The 26,703-nt window shown below is 40.5% G+C and overlaps 1 protein-coding gene across 1 annotated transcript; it reads left to right on the top strand.

The window, feature by feature from the left end:
* The first annotated feature begins 2,721 nt into the window (after positions 1-2,721).
* Positions 2,722-25,844, top strand: OPRK1 (opioid receptor kappa 1). Its single transcript, XM_075704920.1, has 3 exons — positions 2,722-2,981; positions 20,255-20,607; positions 25,312-25,844. Exons 1-3 carry the CDS (start codon positions 2,722-2,724, stop codon positions 25,842-25,844), a joined length of 1,146 nt encoding a protein of 381 aa, XP_075561035.1.
* Positions 25,845-26,703: the final 859 nt, after the last annotated feature.

Genomic DNA, 26,703 nt, shown 5'->3' with positions numbered 1-26,703 from the left:
TAACTCTAAGATCGCTGGAGAGTTTCAGCACAGAATTTAGCTAGAGAAAGAGTAGCTTACTGTCCAGCCACTGGTCCTTGAATACCTTTGGGTCTGCTATTAATTGTACTGAGTTTTTTAGATCATCTGTGCTTTAGATTTATCAGAGCGATAATAGACTTTTCTCCCTGATACAGAAGTTTCTGATCCACCTGTAGCAATTGCAGAGTGACAAACTGTTGCTTCTTTATCCCTTACTTCGGCCTAACCCTTAGAATCCATTTTATTGATTATTTTGTGGCTATATATGCTCATATTTAAGGTACTTATCCAAACAAAATGATTGCTGATAAGAGATAAATTATCAATGAATGCTAGAATATTGCAATCTTAAAGCTCTCCTGTATATTTTAATTCCAGTATGTGAAGAAGTCCAGGGAAGGTGTTAACAAGAAGTTGAAAATTGCCAAGTAAAACTATGTATGAGAAGATATAGCAGTAGTAATTCCCTTCAGTACATCTGCAAAAGCCTGTGGATTGCAGAGGCTAAAACCAGGACTGGGGTACATTTTATGTTAGGATCTCCCTTTACATTCCAGAAAATTGTTATTGTCCCCAATCTGTGTTATGTCCTTAAAATGTATTTGGCTTGGGGGTGTTTTTGTCACATGTTTGCTATTATGCATTTTTATCCATCTTCACTGAGGGCGAAACTCTTAGACAGTTCTATCCAGATGACAGTGAGCAGATGCTGATGTTCTGGAGAAAGCTGTGAGCGCAGTCGAAGCCATCACCACATTTGCATAAGCCTCTGCCTCTAAGAGAGGGGATTCTGTATCTTTTAAACCTCCTACATGACTTTTGACTCTATAGCTGACATAATTTCTCATCTTGATTATAGGTTTAGAAAAAAAAAAAAGTTTTAGAAACAGAAACCTCATCCTGATCACAGACACTCAAAAAAAGGAGCACGAAGTAAAGTTTCAACATTAGAAAAGGATGAAGGAAACCCACAGCCCCTTTCCTATCTGTCTAAGCTTCACCAAATGCCCAGAGAGGTACGGCAGTCTGCTATTCCCTGCAGAGACCTGCTTTCCTGCTGCATGCTTTGAGATGCAGCCAGCCTGGCTGTTCCCCACCTCTTCCGAGGGAGTGGGAACAACTCAGGGTCTTGCCTCACCTCTCCCAATTTGCCATTTAGAGGGACTCCTGGTGGGGATTTCAAGGTCTATGTGCAAATTAAGGGATATCCTGAACATAGATTGGTGCATTCCCAGCCCCTGCTTGATGGACTATATCAGGGATAAACATTGAGGGATGCGATTTCTACACACACCATCTCTCCATCCCTGGCTGCAGCTGGAGCCCGGGGAGACCTGAGCTCTGGCAGTGCTACAGGGAATTCTTGGCTTCTTACATGGTGTGGAACAGCTTGAATAAACTATGGACAGTAATCACGGTGCCTCTCTCCGCTTTGGTAGCCAGCTTCTGACTTTCCTCCACGTTGCAGGTGTAAAGGAACAGGGACACGGCCACCCAGTGAGAATTGTTTTGGATGCACTTTTGTGAAGCTGAGGCACGAAGGAGCTGATGGATCAGGCAAGGCATCTAAACTGAAAATTCCTGTTTTATTCAGCATCTACTATTCTGTAAAAACATGTGGGATTCAATAAGGCAGAGAGGATCATTGCTTGAGGCCTGGGAGTGCAGGGGGAATGAGGAAAGGCAACTGGGAAAAGTATATTAAAAATAAGCATTCATTCATTGCAGAACTTATTTTTTGCTTTTCTTTTAATTTATCTGCCTCTCAGTGTTTAGACAGAAGTCATGTGAGCTTCTGAGCTGCGGGGACAGAGACAGAGGAGAACGTGTGCATCAGTGCAGAGTGCTGCTGGAGCCCTGGCAGAGCGAGAGGGAGGCAGAGGGAGCCTGAGAGGGAAAAGGGGAAGTGGTGGGAGCTGGAACAGCAGCAACTGCTGCTACCACGTCGCAGCTCATGCCCAGAAATCGGCTCTGCTGCCAGCACGCCTCTCCAAAGGTGCAGGTGCCTCAGGTTCAAAAGTCCTAGAAGGTTGGTGGTGCTTCCAGGAGCCAAGTGGAGCTGCTTTATTTTTTTCTTTTCCTGCGAAGAACATCTGTTTGAGGACTCCGCTCCTTCTCCCGGACTGAGAGAGGTATTTTGTGTCATTAATGTATCTTTTCTTTGAAAGCAGGTATGGGATTTGGAAAAAAATAACTCAGAGCGGGATGTCAAAGCAGATGTGCAGAGAGGTGGTTGGTTCCCCCCCGCCCCTGCTTTGTAGTAGAGTTTAGGCAGTAAGGAGCCCCTGCCATTAGGATACAGTTCGACTTAAAATATGGAGGATGGGAGAGAGAGGGTTAAAGCGTGGGGGTGGATCTGAGCTGTTTCCCATCTGATTTGTTTCTCTGTGCAATTTCTGAAAGTGGAGGAAAACTTTCCTTGTGCACCTAGAGGAGCAGCACTTACCCATTACATCGTGAGATGTAAAACTTGTAATTATTTAATATGAATGTGGTTTGCTTAAATGTCTGCTTGGCGAATTACAGCTCCCATTACAGCAGAGCTCTCCTTAACGCGTACAAATTTTGGAGGTCTTAAAGTCCAGTGGCTGTGATAGCGCTTCTGTTTCTTTCCCTTTCTTCCCTCTTTCCAGTGTACTCGCCTCCTGCTGTCTGCACTCTCCTCCCCGTCTCCCTCCTGCCCGTGGGGCCTGTGCCCCTATGGATGCCCCCGTACAGATTTTCCGGGAGGAGCTGGACTCCACCTGCTCCCCGGGGCCCTGTCGTCCCCCCAGCACCAGCAGCAGCTGGCTCCTGGGCTGGGCGGACTACGACAGCAACGCCACCGGGGCCTTTGGGGACGGCCAGCACAACCACACCAGCATCTCCCCTGCCATCCCCATCATCATCACTGCTGTCTACTCCGTGGTCTTCGTTGTCGGCTTGGTGGGAAACTCTCTGGTCATGTTTGTCATCATAAGGTAAGGGGCTTTGGAGTACCTGTTGGAAGCGGTGCAAATGGCTGTCCCTAAATTTGGCAGTGGAGGGAGGGGGTGGTTTATGGAGGCTCTCTGGGAGTGCTTACATGAGGAGCTGGAAGAAGGTAACTGGAATGACCCAAACCTTTTCAGTCCCAGTGGTTTGCCTGGACGTGCAGTTAGAGACAGAAGGGAGAAGCTGTTTGAAAGTGATAAATCCTGCAGCCTGTGGAAAAGGCACTTTGTGCCCCGGAGCTGCGTTCATCGGGTGCCCTCTAGGGATGAGAGGCTGCTCGCATCCGAGGGAAAGCTCAAGTGGAAGAAACTTACTTCTGCAAGGCAGCTTTTTTTCCCCTGTGAGGAGTCCCGGAGGGATGGCTTATGCGTCTAGTCATGTGGACACTTGTACATTGCTGCCTTGTCACCCAGTGGCTCGTTTAACAAGGTGGGAAAAAAAAGGAAACAGTAAAGATATGTGGAAATGCTTAATGTAATGCACGGGATGTTGTTTCTCTGTCTAGTGCTGTTTAACTCCAGTTGTTGGTGTTGGATTGAAGAAAGCAAAGCAGATGCTGAAATACCTTTCCTATTGTTTTTTTCAGGAAACAGGAAAAAGCTGTGTATCTCTGTTAGCTGGTTTTTCATATTAAACCACTTAGTGAAATGCACCAATACTTGCACTTACACTTGTCTGTTGGTGTATATCTTAGCTTGCATTATGATTTCTCTCTCTTTTTGTCCTTTCCATTTGAAATTTATAAAAATGTTTGGACAGTGCAGATCAGCAGGGCCATAAGGGGACTGAAATCATGCAACTTTTTGGACTCTTGCTTCACAGTCCATTTGAATCCTGCAAAAAATTCTGGAAAAAAAACCCTGTGAAGTATGCATTGCTCAGATGAAATCGGCTTGTACACAGAAAGAAAAATGGAGGTACTGGAAGGGATCTTGTTAGTAAAGCATGCATGGTAAGGGTCAAGCAATTGCAGGATGGTGAAATAACTGCCAGACTTGATATAGGGGGAAGTTAACTGGAAGCAGTGAAGTTGTTGATGAGGTACTTTATGAAAGATGAGTTATAACCAGGTGATCACTCTTGAATAATGGGAATAAACCCCCTTTAATAGTCAGTGCAATAAATTAAGATACCTGTGGTCGATGTGGAGAAACTGATTTGCTCCAGCTTTGTGAAGCTGTAATTTTTATACCCCTGCATGCCCTTTTGCTCTTCATTCAGAGTAGAGATTCCTTTTCTTTTTGTATTTCTCTTGCAAGAAGAGAGACTCCATACTTGATACACACAGCTGCAAATGCAGCGATTTTCTAAGCTGTCGGTCACTAACAATGATAGTTGGATTAACTGGCCTGGGCAGTGGAAATAATTCAAACTTAACCAGAGCCCTAAAAGTTAGCACGTATGGATTATACTGGTGCATATGTATTTCCCCCTTTCTCTCCTTCTGTTACCCTCCTAAGATTATTTTTGTGAGGGTCTAGCTAGCTATGGCTCACTCTCCTACCAGTTCCTGCATTAGCCTTTTGTTTCAGTTTCCTTTTGGTCCATCTCTTGATTACATGATCAAAAAATAAATAAGTATGACAAAACACCTATTGGTTTTATTCTTTTTTTTTTTCAGTATCCCCCTCTCCTAGCTTTTCTCTGTGGCAAATGCTTTAAACACTACTAGAATCATTAGCTGAAGTGCATGTATACACAAACCTACAGTTTCAAACATTTCTTATGATTTTGAAATATTCCAAATGTTTATGCAAGAGGTGTATTTTCTTCATTTTTGTCCTAACCTCCATCTCCCTCTCTCTTTTCCTCACATCTGCTCTCTGCATGATTGCATCTCAAGATGGATTTTCATGACCCATTGAAAAATGTAGCCTGCAGTGATGTCCTTTTGTGTGGAAAGCCAAGGTCTGTGGGAAGTCTGTGAAAGAGGGTGGCAAGGGAGAGAGGGATCGTGTTCCCCAGCCATCCCGTGTTGCCTCTCCTCCAGCTGCCACTACTCTAAAGGAGGATGGGGACAGACTGTGGCTCTCCTTTACCCTCTAGCTGAGCACAGGGTTTGTGTGAGGCCCCGTGTTGCCGTTTCTCATCTCTCTGAATTCCAGATCTGCTCTCCTCCTCCTAACCTGCTCTGGGCTGGCAGGCAAGGCAGGCACGGCTCCTCCTCCCTTTGCTCTTTTAAACGACACCTGATATTGTTAGAATAATTCAGCTGGAAGGGACCTACGATGCTCAGCTAGTCCAACTGCCTGACCACTTCAGGGCTGACACTGAGTCACCTTTTGGGTGACACAAACAAGATCCTTTATGTTCTGCGACTTTCAGTGAAACTGTTGAAGTGTCAGTGCTGTGGTAGATTCAGGAGACTCCAAATAGTCTTGAGATGCCTCAGAAACAGGCTCAAATTCAGCCATAAGCTGTGGCATAGGCAGGCCTTGGCCTATTCTTTGCTTTAATACCCCCTCAAGGGCAGTTTTGCTACTTCTGCACAAAGGTTGCTGAAGAAGCTCATGGAGACCAGCGAGTCAGCATCTCAGCAGCCTGCATGCAGAGTGCTGGGTGTGTTTCTGCTGAAGGAGAAAACCGTTTCAGAGTTCCCTCAGGGGGAAAAATAACAGGAGAACAGCACTTTGACGACACATACAAGCTTCTGAAAGAAAAATAGCTGAATTTGGTACAGCTCCTTTAAATAGAGTTTTGTGCTGAAGGCAGAGTGGGAATGGTACTTTAGTACGGTGGTGGCAGCATGGCCTGTTAAACCATGTCGCAGGAGACCTGGATTCTTCTTTTGGTTTTACTACCAAGCTTCAACACTTTGTCCTGTCCTGAGAAGGTCTCTTCATGGCCCTGTGACTTGATATCGTGGTTTAGCCCCAGCCAGCAGCTAAGCACCATGCAGCCACTCACTCACTCCCCCTGCCCCGGTGGGATGGGGGAGAGAATCGGAGGAGTAAGAGTGAGAAACACTCCTGGGTTGAGATAAGAACAGTTTAATACTTGAAAGAAAGTAAAATAGTAATGATAATAATGATAATGATAATAATAATAATAATAATATACAAAGCAAGTGATGCACAATGCAATTGCTCACCACCCGCTGACTGATACCCAGCCAGTTCCTGATCAGTGACATTTGGAATATTTCAAAATCATAAGCCAGTTCCTGATCAGTGATCGCTCCCCCCCCCAGCCAACCCCCCCCCAGTTTATAGACTGAGCATGATGTATATACAGATTATATACTGAGCATGATGTCATATGGTATGGAATAGCCCTTTGGTCAGTTTGGATCAACATTTGTCTCTTAAATTTTGAATTTCTGCTAGGTCTGACAGGTTAATGAATCTTGAATACCTTCATGTTCTTTCAAAGATGTCTATGTGAAGAGGAGATCTTTAAGGGTTTTTTTGCTGAGCTTCTCTAATTTACTAGTATTCTAACCTGTTACAATTCTGTAAATTTACAGTTAGGACTTGGGTACAACATCTGAGATTAGGTAAGGACCTGACCTACTGTTTTCCTTTAAAAACAAAACTGGTACTCCAGGATGAAGAAGTGCTGCAGCATACTGTACCAGATTTCCATCCAGACATGAGTCTAGGATGCCAACAGATGGACACAGTTCATTTTTGACACACACTAAACGGGGAAGTTCAAACTCATAACTAATGCTAGGTAAAATATTTGTATTTCAGATGAAAGTGTTGGGGAAGCAGAAACAAAGCAAAAAGATTTTCTTTTCAGTTAAATTTTCAAAATTTTGTTTCTTCTTTTTTTTCATTTTTCTTCTGAAAAATAGCTGAATGTACAATATCATGTACAGCTGAATGTACATGCCTACAGTAACCAAGGTCAATAAGAAGGGATTATAGTAGTTACAGTTAGGAATAACTTAGGTAGCTAAAGTGGAAAATAAGGTTGGACTCAAGTATTGAGAATATGAACAGAAAGTCTAGAATTTTCCTGGGATAACAAAGCTCATGTGTCCATAACCTCACTGACTCCAGATCATTCATGTTTTTGTGTGAACTCCAGCCAAGTCAATGGTTTTGTGACCTACCTATCACTTAATGTGTTGGGTTAATATTAGCTAGCATGGTTATTAGGATGATATGCTTTTCAGTTGGCCAGAAATAAACCCAGTTTATCACATTAGTTCCCCAGATGTTGAGCTTTCTGAATTATTTTCAATTTGGCCAGCAGATATAAAATTAATAGCTTGTTTGGTTAGTACTGAAATATGAGTCTTTAATTGTTCTATTTTCCAGCCTTACAGGAAAACCATAAACTATGGGCTCTCTCCCCTGCTCAGCAGCTGTAGCTCGTAGAAGTGGTATTCAAGGCATAAATATTGATAAAATTGTGAATAAAATGTTTTTCTTAACTTTGATTACAAGTTGAAATATGCCAGAATATTACTGATGCTGATCGTTTCTATCGTGTATGTTAATTCCAAGTACTTTAAACTAAAGAAGAATAGATTTAGACTAGACATTAGAAAGAAATTTTTTATAATGAGGGTGGTGAAGCACTGGAACAGGTTGCGCAGAGGGGTGGTAGAGGCCCCATCCCTGGCAACATTCAAGGTCAGGTTGGACGGCTCTGAGCAACCTGATCTGGCTAAAGCTGTGCCTGCTCACTGCAGGGGGGTTGGGCTGGATGGCCTCTAAAGGTCCCTTCCAACCCAAAGCATTCTATGATTCTATGATTCTATGAACTATTCTGGCTGTGCCCCCTCCCAGTTTCGTGTGCACCTGGCAGGGCATGGGAAGCTGAAAAGTCCTTGACTAGCATAAGCAGTACTTAGCAACAACTAAAACAGCAGTGTGTGATCAGCATTATTCTCATACTAAATCCAAAACACAGCATAATGCCCACTACTAGGAAGAAAATTAACTCTATCCCAGCTGAAACCAGGACACTTGGTTTCCTCAAGTGTAAAATGGAGATACTGGTATTCACTGTCTTTAAACACACAGCAACTGTTAGATTTTTAAAAGCCAAAGCCCAATCACTAAAAATCCTAACAGAGCAAGTCCAGAATGATTGTAAGCACCCCAGACTCCTTGGGCACATTGAGAATGGTTATTTTTAATGTGCAGAATGTGTTGAATGTGCAGTGCAACCTATACTCTGCACGTCTGTTGCAGTCAGCTCTCACAGTGTGGATGGTTTACAGGAGCTCTCCCCGTGTTTGGGTCAGCTGTGAGGCACGTGTGCCAGCCCCAAGGGATCTGCTGTCAGACCAGCGGCTGGTCAGGTGGCCTGACGGTGCCTCGCTCAAGCCGAGCCATGGCACATGGGATGAAACGCTCTTCTGTGGCTGCTGCTTTTCCTGGGGAGAGAGTGAGAGAGAAAGAGGGCACCACGCTGCTTCTTGCACTGGTGGGAAATGCAGATACTATGTGGGAAGCACAGTCCTACCCCTATGGAGGAGGAGAGGAGGCATGAAATGGGTTTGTAGAAACCAGGGGAAATTATCTGACCTCACCTGAGTAAAGGTATACAGCTCTGCGTGTCTTGGCATGATCAGAATCTATCTCCACCCCAAACCTTTTCTTTTGAGATTAACTTTACCTCTGAGGTCTTAAAAGGTGTTTCTGGAGGTGAAATAGTTGGCTGAGGTTGATCAATAAAATTACTTGTCCTTAGAAGCAAAAAGGCTTTTTCCTCTCTTCATCCTCCCTCCTGACTTTATTTCTCTAAAATGTAGTGCTGGCTTTAAAGAAAATGGTGCTTTCTTGTGACAGCTGGAGGGGAAGAAAAGTCTCCTGACTAAAGTTACAACTTTAACTATGGATTTTCCCTTATCAAAACCATAAACATACTGTGGTAAAAACTCTGGGAGATGCTCTTACCCACTCCAGATTCACTTTTTCCATATATGTGCCTTACCCTCATTGTTCCTGAAGTCACTTACTGAGAGCAGCTGCTATCATCAGGATCCTAAATAGCCAATCCTGTATTTCTTTTAAAATTATCTTTCACGCTTCCAGTGAATTGAATAATTTTCTACATTCAAAAACAGTTTTAACAAGATGCTGTGTCACAGATATGTAGATTCATTCCTAAGGGAAAAGAGAAAGCTTGTATTCTTCTGCTTAGTCTAATGTTGAAGAAAAAAGATAACTAGTAATACATTTTTGTTCTTATATTCATCGAACCGAGTGGCATCTTATGGAACAGGAAGAGTCTATTAAGAAATTTCATATAAAATAGATGTCTTTCCAGATTGTTTTTAAATCTGCTCCATCATTTATTCCAAACAAGAATGAAAATATAAAAAAAAAGTATACAAAAATGAAATTGATTCAATATATTAGGGCAAGTCCTGCCTGACCAACCTAGTGGCTTTCTATGAAGGAGTGACTGCATCAGTGGACAAGGGAAAAGCAATGGATGTCATCTACTTGGATTTCTGTAAAGTGTTCGACACAGTCCCCCACAACATCCTTCTCTCTAAATTGGAGAGATATGGGTTTGATGGGTGGACTGTTCGATGGATAAGGAATTGGTTGGATGGTCACATCCAGAGGGTCGTGGTCAATGGCTCGATGTCCACATGGAGACCGGTGAGAAGTGGGGTCCCTCAGGGGTCCATACTGGGACCGGTGCTATTTAACATCTTCATCAATGACATACACAGTGGGATCGAGTGCACCCTCAGCAAGTTTGCAGATGACACCAAGCTGAGTGGTGCAGTTGACATGCCAGGAGGACGAGATGTCATCCAGAGGGACCTGGACAAGCTGGAGAGGTGGGCCTGTGTGAACCTCATGAGGTTCAACAAGGCCAAGTGCAAGGTCCTGCACCTGGGACGGGGCAACCCCCGGTATCAGTACAGGTTGGGGGATGAAGAGATTGAGAGCAGCCCTGCGGGGAAGGACTTGGGGGTACTGGTGGATGAAAAGCTGGACATGAGCCGGCAATGTGCGCTTGCAGCCCAGAAAGCCAACCGTATCCTGGGCTGCACCAAAAGCAGCGTGGCCAGCAGGTCGAGGGAGGTGATTCTGCCCCTCTGCTCTGCTCTGGTGAGACCCCACCTGGAGTACTGCGTCCAGCTCTGGGGCCCTCAGCACAAGAAGGACAAGGACCTGCTGGAGCGGGTCCAGAAGAGGGCCACAAAAATGATCCGAGGGCTGGAGCACCTCTCCTATGAGGCCAGGCTGAGAGAGTTGGGGTTGTTCAGCCTGGAGAAGAGAAGGCTGCGAGGAGACCTTATTGCGACCTTCCAGTACTTAAAGGGGGCCTACAGGAAGGATGGGGAGAATCTTTTTAGCAAGGCCTGTTGTGACAGGACAAGGAAAAAAGGATTTAAACCAAACTAAAGAAGAATATTGGTTTAAATCAGTAATAGATGTTGATAACATCAAAAGATAACTTGTTAATTTGCTTCAAATTATTGTTCTGATTTTATTAAATTATATTTGGAAAGAATGTTGTTCTGAAATGAAAAATGAAGCTCCAGAAGAGTCAACCTAACTGAATTACCTGTTCCCAGTTGGTATGATTTCATTCTTTTATGAAATCAAGTGTTTCACTGCTGAAAGTAAAGGCCTAGCTGTACTATACTTTGTGAAGTTTATGGCTTTTTACCTTCTTTTACCCAATCAAACATTTGATACCTTACTATTATAAGTACAGGGGTATCAATTGATATCAACTGATAGTAATTCATCACAGGACCTCAAAGAGCGTCTGGCCTTACCTCACTGAATGGAGGTAATCTTGGTAGGTTCCGCAGGGTTTGGCCAAACTTGACACAATTTTCATCACAGCTGTGAAGATTGATCATTACTAACAGCTTTTACAGATGGCACAAAGACCAGGGTAACAGGAAACATGGAAGGGGACAGGTTAAAAAAACAGCATTGGTAGTTTGACAAGCACAGCTCATTTAAACAAAATTTGAATGTTTCTAATACTTTTAATACCCTGCTAAGTGAGACCTGGGGTTTCTAAACTGACAAGATACTCAACATGAGTTCCCAATACGATGCTATGATAAGAAGAGCAGATACTGAAAAAGCAGAGAGAGCAGAGGAAAGGGTTGGAAGGTGTATTTACAAGAGCAAGTATTGGATAAAGGCTATAGCTTATAGTGAGTAATCAGTTTGGCTTCTGAAAAGTAATTTGCTATCCATCCAGACACTGCCACTGGGCTAGCAGCCAGGTAGTCATTTATTTCAGAGAAAGGTGTAACTGGAATCAATGTCTGGAAAAAAGACAAATTATGGGGAGCCCTTTTGAACTGGCAGAAAGTGAAAACTTACAAGAACTTTCCAGTTTGGCTGCTGACAAGGTAGAAAGCTTGAGATAGCTCGCCTGTCCTCAACCAGGAGCGTGGTGGGGAAGCTCATGCTGCTGGCTGAAGCGTAGGGAGGGAGCACAGCGTGGAGACGGTGTTGGGGGGGGCAGGCTGGCTAAGCCCTTCTGGTGAAGGGGACAGAGCAAGGGAAGAGTGGGGACCCTTCATTTGCTTTTTCCCAATGGAGGATTTTGGCTTTGCTAAAAGGGTGTTGTGGCAGGGAATTCTTAACTTGGTGGCTTTGGATGGCCTGAGATGTGCCAAGAGCAAGGGAGGATAATCTTCCTGGATTGCCTACTCTCCCTGTCTATTCAAACTGTGATTAGTTTGTCCTTTACGTGAAATTCTCTGAAACAGATGAGTTCCCAAGGAGAGTTTTGATTTCAGTTATATATTGCTTTCTAATGGAAAAGCATCCAGAAAAACTTTGACAAACTCTACTTCTAGGAAGTTTACTTCATGTCTGTTTTGGTCCTCCATCTGTAAGAATCAGGTAATTCTTGAAAAGCGTGAACCCTGTGCTCTTCTCCTCAAGAAAGACTTTGTGCTTTTTTATTGTTAGTCTCTTTTGTGGAGTTTGAGAGGCATGAGGAAATGGCAGTATGAATGTCACTTTGTCTACTGACAGATGTGAGTGCAAGAACTGATTTAGCTGTGGGGAAGGGCTGTATACAGATGGAATGAGGACATGGAGAGAGGAGTGGCTGGCCATGCTGGCATTCTGCAAAATGTAAAAAGAATATAAATAAAGAATATGTAAAGGTGCACAGCATTTCCATGGTCCTACTAGGGAGTTTGCATGCTAGCCTGTGTATCATCTTTGAAATATTTATTCCTTCTGAAGCCAGAGGGTTCAGCTCTTATTAGGTTCACCTTCTAATCCCTAGGGAAGTGAAAATTAATTCTAGGCAGTTTGCTATTTTCAGTTTTGAGACATTATTTACAATGAAACCTCTGTCTTCTCTGCTTGAGAGCGTAATGTGATTTATTTCAGTGCATGAGTTTCCACTAATACATGCCAAGAACATATGCAGAACCTTTCTGTTTTCTCCGCTCCTCACACAAATCCACCTATGCAACACATGGTACTCTGCCTGGCTGCTCGTCTCTGCTCCAAAAGTCAGTGGCATTCAGCAGTGCATTATGAGTGAATATCGATGGTTCCCAAATTTAGCTACCCTGCACCTGGAAGATAGAATATTTTATATTTGCTGACTGACTACATAGCTAAATCCACTTCCCACTGCATTGTAGGTAGCCTAGCCACTATGGCTACTGTAGGGCAACTGGGAAAGGCCTCCTTGAGTAGTGATGGATGGGAATCTGCATGGATTAGTTTGGACAAGATATTCAGTGTTCCTTTAGTGTTCACATCCAGAATTTTTTTTTACCATGCTGCTGGCTGACAGACAGAATCAGGACTTACTCTTACACATGCCTTTCAGAATGACTGGCTTGTTAAAGTGCTCAGGAGAAGAATATTTTCACCACGGAAGCTATCAGTTGTGCTGTTTGGTTGACTACGCCTTAAAGCTTCCTCCATTTTGTTTGTAACATCTCCTTTGGAGAAGTGTGTGTTCAGTTGGTCTGTGCTGTGGGCTTCTCTGAGGCAGGTGAGCAGAACAGATGAGTGGTAGAGTCCAGAGAAAGCTGCCCAACTGCCTCCTATGAGGGACTGATGACTTCCCTGAGCTGGCTCACTGCTGGTATATGTATTTGTTGCCTTACCACATAATCCTATACTTGTTACAGAGTGAGGTCCCTTGTCTCCCATTCAACTTTATTACAGGAGTGCTGACCAGAGAATCAGATCTCCACACATCCAAGTGTGTAGTTGTCTTATAAAACACTCCCAGCAGTGACAGTTATTATTCAACCCTGTTGCAAAATGGAGATCAGGTACCTTGTTGTGAAAACAAGAGTGACACCTACACCCCAAGACCCCTGCATGAGAGATTTCTGAATTCTTTCCTTACTTCTCTCCTGCAGAAACATCTTAGGGGAAGTAAATGTTCAATAACATTTGGCTGCTTCCAACCAACTTCTGCTTACATAGCTATCTATGGAGAGCCTCTCCAAAGAATAAGAAGAAAAGTAAGACCCTGAAATATCTTCTTCTGGAGCTGCTACCCCTGTCCCCTTGAGCAATGAGATTTTTTCTCTTTGTCAGGCAGTCTCTGTCCTACTCACTTCCCTCTCCGACAAACACATAGGAAGCACTTTGGTCTGCTAAGGGATCTCATGTCCTTCATGAAAAAAAGTCCTTCCAAGAGAAGAACAATGGGAAAGGCGCATGTTACCAGAGACAGAGACCCAGCACTCACCAGGGCAATGTACTTGTGACAAGTAAGAAGTATTAGGATGGGCTGTGTAGCACCCTGGGAACTCCCCATAGCATGAGTGGTCATTGGAAAACATCTGCAGCAGCACAAAGTTTCTCAAAAGACAGTCAGCTACTTGACAAGGTCTAGATTCATCTTATTTACCAATAGAAGTAAAAAAAATCAGGTACATAGTCTAAGCTAATTGTCTAGGCTTTCTAATAATATTAGCCATACTGGTTTTGGATAAAGTACCAATTTTGTAAAATTCTGCATTCTCACTATTTCAGTTTAAGCCACAATAAATCACAGCACCTTGACATTTCTCTGAGCTCCCCTAGAAAAATCATGGAAGCACAAATTTCACAGTATTGGTGTTTTTAGCATTAAGCATATTTCTTCAAAAAGAGGCTGTCAAGCTCACATAAAAATATGAAAAGTCCTTATCATAGAAGGAGGAAAAAAAGTTCATTTTTTTTAGGTAGTGTGAATTTTTCTTCATTTTGTCCAGGATATATGTAGACTTGAACTTCTCCTCTATAATTCAGAAGGGGGTTCTTTAGCTCAAGAAGGAAAGCTTCCACATCTAATCTAATTCTGCCAGATCTTGTTCAGGCTCAGTTTATGGCTAGTTCAGGGGAGTAATGATAGTGGTAAATTGTAAGGATTTTAATGATACCCTCTGACATTCAGGTAGATTATGCTCCCTGAGAGGAGAATAAAAGACAAGATCATGCTTTTCTTCTTTAAGCCACCTAAAAATAGGTACCTACAAGTGCTTATTAATAAAGAGAATTCCACTTTAGGATACTATTTTGTAGGCAACATGTACATTCTTTTGTAGGTTCTTAACAATTTTGATGTTAAAGACAGGCAATCTTTAAATGTGTGAAGTAACAATGTTTACCTTTATTTAAAGTGTTTTCTGAGGTCCTAACCCCTGCTAAATTCTGTCTGTCACTCAAAATGTGGTAATAACGTATAACCCAATGTGAATATGGAAATTGCAGTATGTTGATTTTTACATTCGTTAAATTACCTCAGTCTTAGTTTCATATTAGCATAAGCCTTTTATATTGACTTATGAAGATCCAACAGATAGCTGAGCCATCCTTTTGACATGGTATGTGTTTGGAATAGATCCTCCTGGGTTGGTTTTGGGGTTTTTTTCCCCCCCGTTCTGATGCAGTGTGATATTGAGTGTGCCCTGAATATAGCCTTGAGATTTAGAGCTTTCCTGACTAAGATTTTCAGCTGCTTGATCTCCATATACTTCATTCAGAGGAACCTAGTGGAACAGACCCTGCATCCCGCTGATAGGTGTTTTTGCAATTTGCTTTTAAATGTGCATTAGCTTTCATTTTCATTCACTGACTCAGGTATCTGCCAAAAATATGTGTTTGTTATACCTCATTGTATTTCATGCTTTTGTACTTTCACTCTGCTACTGGAGAATGTTGTTGTAGTATATTTGTTAGTTGTGCTCCCCTCCCCATCCCTCATTTCATATTGCAGGGAACATTTCAGCCTATTACCAGTTACATGAAAAACATTTGACCAGATCCTCCTTCTCAGCTTTTATTAGCTTTACTGATGTTACAGGGTACTTTAGAATCATACTCCTCTCCTCTGCTTGAGATAATAATTTTAAGGGGCTCTACTAGCAGATTTAGTAATGCATTTTGATTTTGTTCTGAAAGCATAGCAACTTCTTAATAGCATGCTTCCTTCTTCTGTTACCACAATTTCATTGATAAGCTTAGTCTTAGCAATGTGGAGATGTGATTCCTTCCTATTTACTGTCTTAAAAAAATGTGCAAAGTAAATTCTACTCCAGAAGGAAAAGTACAGTAATGAGTCATCAACTGAGAAATAGGGGAAATTTTCTAAGGGTCAGTCTAAAGTCAGTCTCAAAGAACTTTTGGAAAGTCGACTTATCCTAAGTTGTGATAGTTTTGCGAATTTTACTTTTAACATCTAAGTAGACATAATTTAAATCTTGCTTCTTAAAAACTCTTGTCATATATCCATCAAAAAAATACATCCAAATCAAAGTTTTATTTTTCATCTTGACTGTTTTTCTGCAGGGTTTCCATATATTTTCCAGTTATTTAAAGTCTACAGAGGCTTGAGGCCTGCTTATAGCTTGACAAGCAGTCTCAAGATCCACCAAATAGCTTAAGTTTTTCTGCCTCTTGAAATTAGATTCTAGCACCTGATTTAAGAGAGGGACCTTCCATTCCTATGTAGTGTTAGGAAAGCTGTCATCTTGTTATGAAATCCCAATATTTAACAAATCATTTTCTAGACATAAGGTTTCCCATGAACAATTTATACAACAATGGTTTATAAATATTTTAATGGTCTTTGAAAGTTATATCTCAAAGACACTATGAAAATGTTTGTCATTAATTACCACTGTGCTGTCTATGCTGTAGTTATGTCCAGGTCTCCCCTATCTGTTCTGCTAAACTAATTAAAGCAGATAGCAGTATTTTCTCCTTAAATGCAATTCAGGTGTTTGAGCAATAATTTTAATTTCGCAAAGGAAGACAAGACTCCCTTACTCGATCACTGTTTTGACCTTGTTCAAGTGCAGATTTTGGGTGAGTAGAGGGTATGGTGGGCGAACCCCAAACCACATAAAATATTGCCTCCTGTATTTTGGTGCAATAGAATGAGTTGTAGAAAACTAGTTAAACCCCTTATCTCATGTTCGAGTCAAGACTCTGTCAGGATCAATTTCAAAGTGTCTGACAGCAACAGCAGTCACTCCAGTACTTTAACTGGACTTTTGATTCAGCCTGCAAGCACGTATCTTTAGAGGTGTGTAGGAATTTAATATTTTTTAGGTGTTGAATTAAAAATGTTGAAAGGAGTTTGGATGATTGAGTCCAGATTCTCAAAAGCATTTCTGAATTTTATGAACTTCTAAATGAATGTATTATTTAATCTATATTGCCTAACAACTTTAAAGGCCAACATCTCATTTACATTGAGGCCAATGCTTTCAGGTGAAAGTAATCAAGCTCTTTACATCACTAGTGTGAGACAGATGAGTTTTAAGGTTGCATCAGTAAAACATACTTGAACTTAGCATTGCTGAGGTTAACCAGTTAAGGTTAACTTCATCCCTGAGTTAGGCACACATGATCCCTCTGCAGTGTCTGGGAGAACTGATTGCCTAAATGTAATAAAGTATTTACTAGAGCAGTATTTATTGGTCTCCTGCGTTCTTGTTCAAAGTCCAGCAGAAAAGGGGTCAGGTGCCTGTTCTGGCTCAGAGTAAGTGGTGCAAGGAGGCACCTGTGGTCTGTGAACTGGGGTGGATTTAGGCAAGACCAACTAGTCATGGGACTGCCAGGCTGGTGAGCTGTGGGGAAGCACTAGGTGCACACCAGATAAGGTTATCAAAGCTGGGATTGTTATGTGCATAGGTGCCCCGGAAATGAGGTAAAGCTTTCACAGAGCTTTATGGGAGGAATGGCACACTGTGGGTTTTTCTTTTCCCCATTATAATATTTTCACTCCCATTTATAGCTTTGATTTTGGAAGTTGTCTAAATGCTGATGCTACGATGACCCTATATTTCTATATTCTATTGAATGACAAGACATCCTTCCTGTTGGATCAACAGTAGTGAGGAAAATTAATTTTCTTATATGTGCATGTGTTGCATAGTCCAAAAAATCAAAATTGCTCACTTTACATGTATAACATAAGCAGTATATATACAAAGAACGTGCTTTATGTTGCAACTTCAAAAATTTGAATTTTGAAGTTAACTAAAAAACTAGTTCTATTTTACAGAGGGCCTTTCCTATTCTGCCACTGGAAGGCTGGGGAGAGAAGGGAAAGGGGTACTGGGAAAATATGCTGTATATATGGTCACCGTGTCACACACAAAAAAGAATTGAATTAAGGTTGCAAGAAACAGGAAATGCCCAATATAAATTCTTTCAGATATTTGATTTTTCAAGGCTAATAAAATCCTCTGAGTTAATTTTCACTACTTTTCTGATTTTTCTTTAAGGAAAAAAGGTCAAACTAATTCTTCTATATGTGAAAGCAAACTTTCCCTATCCAAACCCTTGGGGAAGTTTTTTTAAGATCTACGGAAGTAGTGATTCAGAACTATTAGTTACTTCACCTCTGCTTATCACAGGCCATTGCATTTCATTCAGATATTCCTGTATTGAGTCTAGTAACTTGTCTTTGACTGAAGCACACCCTTTGCAAAGTAGCAGACATTGATTTGGAGATATCAAAAGATGGAAAAATTACGCCTTTCTTGTGTAATTTATTCCCAATAATAATCACCTTAGCTGTTAGTAAAAATCTGTCGTCGTTTCTAAGCCGAGTTTGTCTGGCTTTGACTTTTACGTATTTGTCCTTGTTATGCTTTTCTTTGCAGTCTGAAAGAGCTCTTCAGTACCCGCTATTTTCTCCCTGTGGAGGTCTTCAGACACTGTAATCAAGTCACCTCTTGGTGTTCTTTTTGATAAACTAAATGTGCTGAGCTCTTTAAGTTACTCACAGTAAGAATTTTCTCCACTCCTTTCATTTATTTTTGTGAAGCTTTTTATGCATCCTTTCCGACTTTTCATAGCCTTTTTTTGCAATATGAACAAGACAACAATTCCAAATATCATCAGTGATGTCCACAGAACTAAAATCACCTTTCTTCTACTGCTTTTCAGACAGTTAATGGAAATTAGGCCATTCTAGCACAGATTTGCAGTCTGAGTGTTTAGTGAGTTTTTTTTCAGTCTTAGAGCTGAGATGCACTTGGAGCTGCTTTTTTTTTCTACCAGGAGGAAAGTTCCTAGTCTGTTAATGTGTCTTATATTTGTTTGTCCTAGATATATAATCTCATATTTATGTGTGAGTGGTGCCTTATGGGCTATAATGTGACCTACAGGACAGACTGCCTCCTCTGCTGGAGGGCCTGTTGAGGAGATTGATCTGGGAGGAGGCAGAAGCCCAGCTCTGACTGGCAGATGCCTCCTTGCTCTGCCTTTGATCTCCGAGAAGCTCAAACCGGGGCAGAGGGAGTCTAGACGCCCCCAATGGGGGTCATGCCATCAGCATAGAGCTTTTCTTGCTCCTTCCTTTTGGCTGTCTTTGCTTGGATATTTCTAATGCTCCACTGGCTATGGCTTTGTTCGAGATGTGAGCCTGGGTATGGTATCTGGGTGAGAAGGGTTTACTTTCCTTTCCCTTGCAGTTCTCTTTTCTATGCTTCAAACCAGCATTTGGTTTCATTTTCTCAGTAAGTCATAATTAGAGTGTTTTAGAAAAACTGATGCTATTTTTAACATTTTGTGTTCATCATAAAATGACATTTCTACCCGTATTTTAATTAATAGCGAATTTACTTATTGGGCACATTTTGTCAACACTTTGTTTTCAAATTATTTTTTATTTTACTCATCAAAGTTTTAAAGGCAAATAGACTCATTACTCTACATGTTCATTAGCTGGACTGATCAAATCTTATATTTCCACTGTAAATTATTAATGATACATACAGAAATCTAGCTACACATGTTTCTCTGTGTGTTGCATGTGCACCTTTTACTTTGGAAACACATTCAAAATATGTGGGTGAAACAGTTTTGAGAAGGAAAATCTGTCATTGAATCTCAAATAAATTAATAGCAATGAGCAAAAGTAACTAGGGGGAGGAAGCATTTCAGAAAGGAGAGTTAGGTATGTCCCTATTTTAACAGGCTCTCCTTCATCTGTTGTGTCCATAGCAGAGTTGGAAGCAGCCCTCCACACCCTGGGACACAGGCTGTGCCCCAGCGTCAGACTGTCATCAAGGCAGAATAAAGCAGGGTGCTGTCTCGGAGAAACAGATCCTGTTTTTCTGTGTAGGCTGAGTTCCTTACCAGCTGGACAAAACAAGTGATTCATTTTGGTGAAATTAAAGGATGCAGAAAAAAATGCTATGATCTTTTTTTTCCCCAATGTAGTATCCTACTTAAACAATAGTTACGTTTTACATTAGCAGTCACAGAAGTGAAGACTGGGAAAAGCTGAGGATAAGAAAGGAGGAGAAATTGGAAATGAAGGAGCAAAGAAGGGAAATGGCTAAAACTTGTATAAGCTGGCATTGTTGCAGTGAATTCAAGGAAGAGAAGCTTTCATATAAGAGGCAATCTGGCCCGGCAGATGTAACAGTTAACATGGATTCTTACCAGAGAATAGGATAACTATTCCTTCCACAAAACAAACCCTGGAAGCTCACAATCACTGACTGTTAGCTATAAGAAAAGGAAACACAAAACATTTTGATCACTTGCAAATGTAACAATGATATTTTCTTGTAGAAGGATTTGAGAAGATAAAATTGAAACCAGCATTTGGCTAATTAGATTAAACGTATTCATATACCTGGTTTTGCCTGTGGTGAATAGTTCTAACTGCTAATGCAGGTGCTGAGAGACTGAGTCAAATGTGTTTACTATTATCCCAAGAGCCTTGCATTTGTGTGCACTTCTGTCATAAATTAGAAATGACAGAAAAAAACCTAACTATGGCAAAGCCTGACTGATATACTGTTACATATCTGAATGTACATAATTATATTTTGAAATAATAAAACCTTACTTATTTTGTTCTTCAGGTACACAAAGATGAAGACAGCAACCAACATCTACATTTTCAATCTGGCTATGGCAGATGCACTAGTTACCACGACTATGCCTTTCCAAAGCACTGAGTACCTGATGAACTCTTGGCCTTTTGGTGATGTGCTGTGTAAAATAGTTATTTCGATTGACTATTATAACATGTTCACCAGCATATTCACACTGACCATGATGAGTGTTGATCGGTACATTGCCGTGTGTCACCCTGTGAAGGCTCTGGACTTCCGTACACCTCTCAAGGCAAAGATAATCAACATCTGTATCTGGCTATTGTCCTCATCTGTTGGTATATCCGCGATAGTTCTTGGAGGTACCAAAGTCAGGGAAGGTGGGTGTGAGCATTCAAAACTGAGTCTCTTTGTTTCTCAAATGATGTAAAATGTAGCTTGGAATATTGACTAAACCTGAATGATTCCTTTTTCAATAATTTGTGTGTGCTCAGCACGTTCATCCAAATTCCTTGATTCAAAAAGTATGTCTAAATTTCTGACACTTTGAAATATATTGTGGAACATTACAGTATGAAATATAAATCATTTAAGTGCAGATGCCTTTGCCAACTGCAAGAAAAAAAAAATGCGGTTTGAAGCATTGTCCACGCTACAATAAGACTATCAAAAACTAGTAGCAAACACCAGGGGAAAATAGGAATTTGATCACAGTGGGCTGATCAAAGATCAGTTTAGGATGAAAGTTGAAATGTGGGCTTAAGGTGCTTTTTTGTAGGTGCTGTGAGAGTTTTTCTGTTGAAGTTCCAAGAGCAGAAACTAGATTGATTGTCATTAGTAGTATTATTAAAACTATCATTAGTATTAAAGACTTGGGAGCTTATTATCAGCAACCATTTCACAGAACTTGAAGGCGTGGTGAAGAAAGGAAACAAGTCAGTAGCTGGAGAGAGAAAATGAAGATAAAGTCTATGAAAATGACAGTATCTCAAATTCTTTAAGGGATGGGGATGTACATGGAGACTTGGAAAGGCTGAGAATAAGGATCATCAGAGGAACTGGGAATACAGACCATGTCAGGGAAGCAACTACAAGAATATGAAGTCAATGAGATCTGTGCACAGACCATCTGTAGGCTCTGCTTGAAATTTATAATCCATGAAGGACTGCAGATTTAGCCCCTATAACTGGTGACTCATTACCAAAACTGCCCTGCTATGAAGTTAATCTTATTTTGAAATCCTTCTTGAGAAGGAAAGGGGAGAAGCATTCTCATAAACATATACTTCATAACCACAAGTATGATAGTGGTGCAGGAGCACCTCAGTGTCTTCAAAATGCTTGAGGCCTCTAGTGATGTCCTTGTGCTGGGGCCGTCTGTTATAGGTGGCTTGATAAAATACAAGACATGCATATTTATTTGGTGGTAGTCTTGTTTGATGTGTAAATAATCTTTTGAGGAATGATTAATAAGTTCCTGAATTAACAACCTTTTCTATTAGAAAGGCTTCACTCCTCCCAAGAGAAATGGTAAACTTTGCTTGAGGACACTGTTTTAACTGGCAGAGACAATAAATCCTGTGTGTTAAACTGTTTGGCATAGATCAATGCAAACAAAACATTTCAGTAACAGCTGCTCAAGGGCTGATTGATTTGGCTGAAGGGGTATAGATTTTTTCTTGCCGTTGGTCTTGTGGGGGTAGGTGGCAGGAGAGTCCTCTGGAAACCCTTCTTTCAGCCCTTTGGGGGTCAAGTGTCTTGGTCTGCAGTGCTGTAACTCTTCTCCGCAGTAAAGTTTTGACAGGCTCTATAAAACAATGTCTAGCTCAGGAAACATTCACTTCCAGGCATCTTCATTTGGAAAGAATAATTGTCTCACTGCGTATGAGATCTTGAAGGCCATGGGACATAGACTCAATCAGGTGTTTTGTTGGAGCATGCTTAACTAGCAGAATATTCCTGTCATTCACTGTAAGCATCATATTGAGTTCAAGGGGCTGCTCTGAGGCCAGCAATGATTAACTGTCTTTTCCACGCCACGTGACATGCAGCCTTTTTTTTTTTCTCCTGAAACAGAGACTAGTAATACACAGCTCAACTGGGCCAAACAAGGTTGGAAATTATTGGCAAATGCTTGTCAGCCCCTACTGTTCACCGTACTGGTCTGATCTAAGGTCTCTCTTGAGCATTTACTGCCAATTATCTTGTCTGGTGTGTTCATGAATTGCACTGATAAATGGTGAAGGAGAAAAGCAAGGATCCTCCCTTTGCCTGACAGCTGGAGCTCAGGACTGAAACTTCATGTTATGTTGGTCAAAATAGTTGTTGCTTATATGCTACAGGGCATCTGTTGGATTCAGATTTAAACAACTGAACATCAAATGGAAAGTGCTTGTATTTAAAGTTCCCACCCCATGCTGAGTTAGTCCCTTTTGTTCTCACAGTACAGGATTGCTCCCAGTGGTGTCCTTCTGGATACATTTTCCCTGCAGAATAAATTTTACATCTGTGTAAATATTCCCTCTCTCTTAATGGAACCTTTCTTGCTGAAGAATTGTTCACTTAAAAAAAAAAAAAAATTAGAGGTACTATTAGCATTCCCAGTAATATTATGAAGGCTTCACTTGAGTACGGAGGACTATGGATGCCTGAAGGTGACATAATTAATAATGTATCTAACAGAAATATATTTCCTATGTCAAGATTAAATCTTAAATGGTAGCTTATCAAACACATTAAAAAATATATGTACACTAAAATACCATCTGCAATGCAGTATCTTTCCTTAAATAGATCAATGTATTTGGAATATTTGGCTTTCAGAGTGGAAAAGGTCAGTATGAAATCTTAAGTACTCAGTTTGTGACACTGTACTTAGTTCTGCATCTTTTCAGGCAACAGGAATAAAATTTGAAGTGGATTTTATTCTCTTCCAAAGTTCCTGAAAATTATTATGATACTGTGCCTTGTGACAAGGATCTTTGTTGATTGTTTGCCAGTTGTAAACTGGGAAAATATAAATGGGATAGATACAATTCATAGCATTATATATATATATCAAGTGAGACACATGAATATTAGTGAATTTAGAATAAGATTTTCCATAGAAAGTAATCTGTAATAAGATGTAAAACAATCATTAAATTCGTATTTGATAATTTGGAATTCTAAAATACCATTGCCAACTACAAATTATATTAAAATGTAGCAAGCATGACCTAATTATTTTGATAAATATATGAAAATGTGTCAGTAGATCTGAAGAAGGAGTTTCCTTTGGGAGGGGGGTTCAGTGAGTAACTGGATGTGTTCTGAAGCAGTCATCCTTGATCACACCTCAGTTTTATCCAGAACTGCACATCTGGATGCAGCTTTGCTAGTGTAGATATTATAGCTGCATCCTGATATTATTGCTGCTGCTAGGCCATGATCTACAAATAACAGTAATAATCAATGTGAGAACTTCTTTGAAGATGATTGTTGACATTTCTAGAATAAAATTAAGTAAAAGCAACTACACTTATGAAAACCTAGATCACAAAGGATTTTAAAAAGTTGATTGAATGTCAAGACCCTCTTAAGTCATACTTCTGTCAGCTTAGCATCCTTCTCAGGCTTGAAAGATATGTCTTTTCACTTTTCATCTTTCAGAATCATCCATTAGTTTTTATATTATTTAAAATAAAACCTCAAATATTTAGCTTTAATTTCAACTTTTTTATTTGAACATTTCAGTATTCAATTTCACCCAGTAACAGCTTTCTGATAGCTCACCACGGAAATGTCTATATGATACCATACTGATAATTTCCCCCTACTTGCTTTTCAAAACAAATTCTCTGCAATATCATCTTGATTTGTGAAGCATTTTGATAGCAGGGAAATATGGCTTGATGGAATTTTTCTGACTAGTTTGGCTGGAGACAGAAATGAAAAAGTGATGTGCAAGAGTATATTGAATCATTCCACCCTCAGATCTAATTCAATAAAAACCAATACACAATTATTTGTAGACGAATGACAAATTCAGTAGGAAAAATGAAAAAAATTCCAAAGAATAATGCAGTGCTCAATAGTATAAAATCTAAGCTACAATTCAGAGTGAAAAGACCCTGTTACCTTGACTTGTCTTCAGTAGAGTTTAACTGCTGATAGTGGTTGTAAATTTACCCCTTCTCTTGCCTTGCCATTTATCTTGTTTCTTGGTTTTCCATATGATTTATATCCTGGAAGGCTCCAATGAGGTCAGCAAATGAAGCCTCAAATATTCCATTCCTTAGCAGCCTCCTGTCAGATGGAATATTTCTGAGACATAAAATCAAGTGACAGCCTGTGACTCTGACTCCTGGCATGGGCAATCAGAAAGGGAGAGGGCTGGTGCTGGTGGCCCAGATCCTGCAGTCTCTGTGCAGGCTGAATTTTCAGTGATCTGATCTGCAAAAAGAGCAGCTTCCATTTGACTCCACACACACATCTATTTTGCTTCTGTTTAACTGAAAAGAAGCTATTGCCAGGAAATAAGTTTTTCTAAATGCAAGCACTTACATGTATTCCATTTGCACTGAAGAAGGCACGTGGGACAAGATTATTACACAATTATCATATATTGGCAAAATCTTCCTACGATTAAAACCTCATTTGGCTCCCACCATTCATGATACCAAAAATCTGTCTCCGCCCGCAGACAAAAACATATGTAGTTTGATAATAATTGTGAGATTTCTACTCCATTGAATGTGGTACTTATTATGGCTTTAAATCTCAGTGAGATTCAAGTGGAAACATCTTTACAAATGTTTATTATTGTGCTCTGCATTTTTAGGTCCTCCCATGGGAAACAAATTTTATGCAATGTTATGCATTTTAAAAAAACCCTACCTGTCTAAGTATTTTCTAGAGACAGTTACATAAAACCAGTTTCAATGGTAATTGATAGCTTTCCTTGGAGTGATTTAATGATAACTCCATTTATTAGTATCACATTACATGATAATCACTTTTCCTAGCTTATGCTATGATAATTACATTGTTTAGAATACCTAATAATAAAACAATTTTCTTCTTCTTGCTTCTTTCATTCCTAGATACTGCTAGCACTGAATGCTCCTTGCAGTTTCCAGACAGAGATTACGTGTGGTGGGACATCTTCATGAAAATCTGTGTCTTTGTCTTTGCATTTGTTATTCCAGTTCTCATTATAATTGTTTGCTATACTCTGATGATCCTGCGCCTTAAAAGTGTACGGCTTCTCTCAGGTTCTCGAGAAAAAGATCGAAACCTGCGCCGCATCACCAGGTTGGTTCTTGTGGTTGTGGCAGTTTTTATTATCTGTTGGACCCCTATTCACATTTTTGTGCTGGTTGAAGCATTAGGGGATGTGTCCCACAGTACTGCTGCTATATCCAGCTATTACTTCTGTATTGCATTGGGTTACACCAACAGCAGCCTCAATCCAATCCTTTATGCTTTTTTGGATGAAAACTTCAAGAGGTGTTTCAAGGACTTCTGCTTCCCCTTTAAAATGAGGATGGACAGACAGAGCACCAGCAGAGTCAGAAACACTGTGCAAGACACAGCTTATATGAGGGAAACAGATGGGACAAACAAACCTGTATGACTAGTCGTGGAAATGTCGTCTTACTGTCCTCAAGAGAGAGAAGAGTCCAATGACCTAGGACTGACGCAGATTACCACTGCAGTTTGAACTAGACTCACCCAGACAGACATTTCTGGAATATTTCAGAAATCCTAGTAGTTTGAACTAAAGCAAGTTAATTATCGACAAACAAGAATCTCCTGATAATAAGCTCAAATGAAAAGGATCTGGCTGATGGTTAGATTTTGGCACCATGTTTGCTGTACTTTAGCAGGTACTAATACACACTTTTGGGAGACAGGAGATAGTGTTGTACCAGCTGATTCTGGGTGAGGAAAGTTCTGGCTTTTCTCTTTACAATACCTAACGTTATATTAAACAACATTTGGTCATAACACTGAGTTATGCCAGAAACTTTTGCTCCAACAGTGATTGCTTCTCAACTATGTAGTTTGACAACTTGACTTGTCATACTCTTTTACAGTGAAGAGTGTTGTTTAGGTTTCTGCAGAACAATGCCAGATCTATAATCCATATTGTCCTCAACTAACATATCTGTAACATTTGTCTGTGCTGTGGAAATCCGATTTAAGCATGATCTGCCTACACACCAAAGTGATTTTATTGTGTCTGCGTATGGTAAAACATTTTGGCATTTAAAAATATTGGGATTTAAGGAGAATTGTTAGTACATTTTTAGCACATATTTAATCATCTGTGTGTAATGTTTTCTATGTGTGATTTTCCAAGATGATTGTATATTTATTGATTGTGAATAATATAATATGTATTTTCAGGCTGTATTTTGAACAAGAGGCTAGAAAACTTCAAATACTTCACTTGTTACAAAACTGATGAAAAACTGTGCCACATTCATTAC

Source organism: Pelecanus crispus, chromosome 2 (genome assembly GCF_030463565.1).
Source record: "Pelecanus crispus isolate bPelCri1 chromosome 2, bPelCri1.pri, whole genome shotgun sequence".
Classification (NCBI taxonomy): domain Eukaryota; kingdom Metazoa; phylum Chordata; class Aves; order Pelecaniformes; family Pelecanidae; genus Pelecanus; species Pelecanus crispus.
Note: the sequence above shows the minus strand (reverse complement) of the source record. Positions and strands in the feature narration are given on the sequence as shown.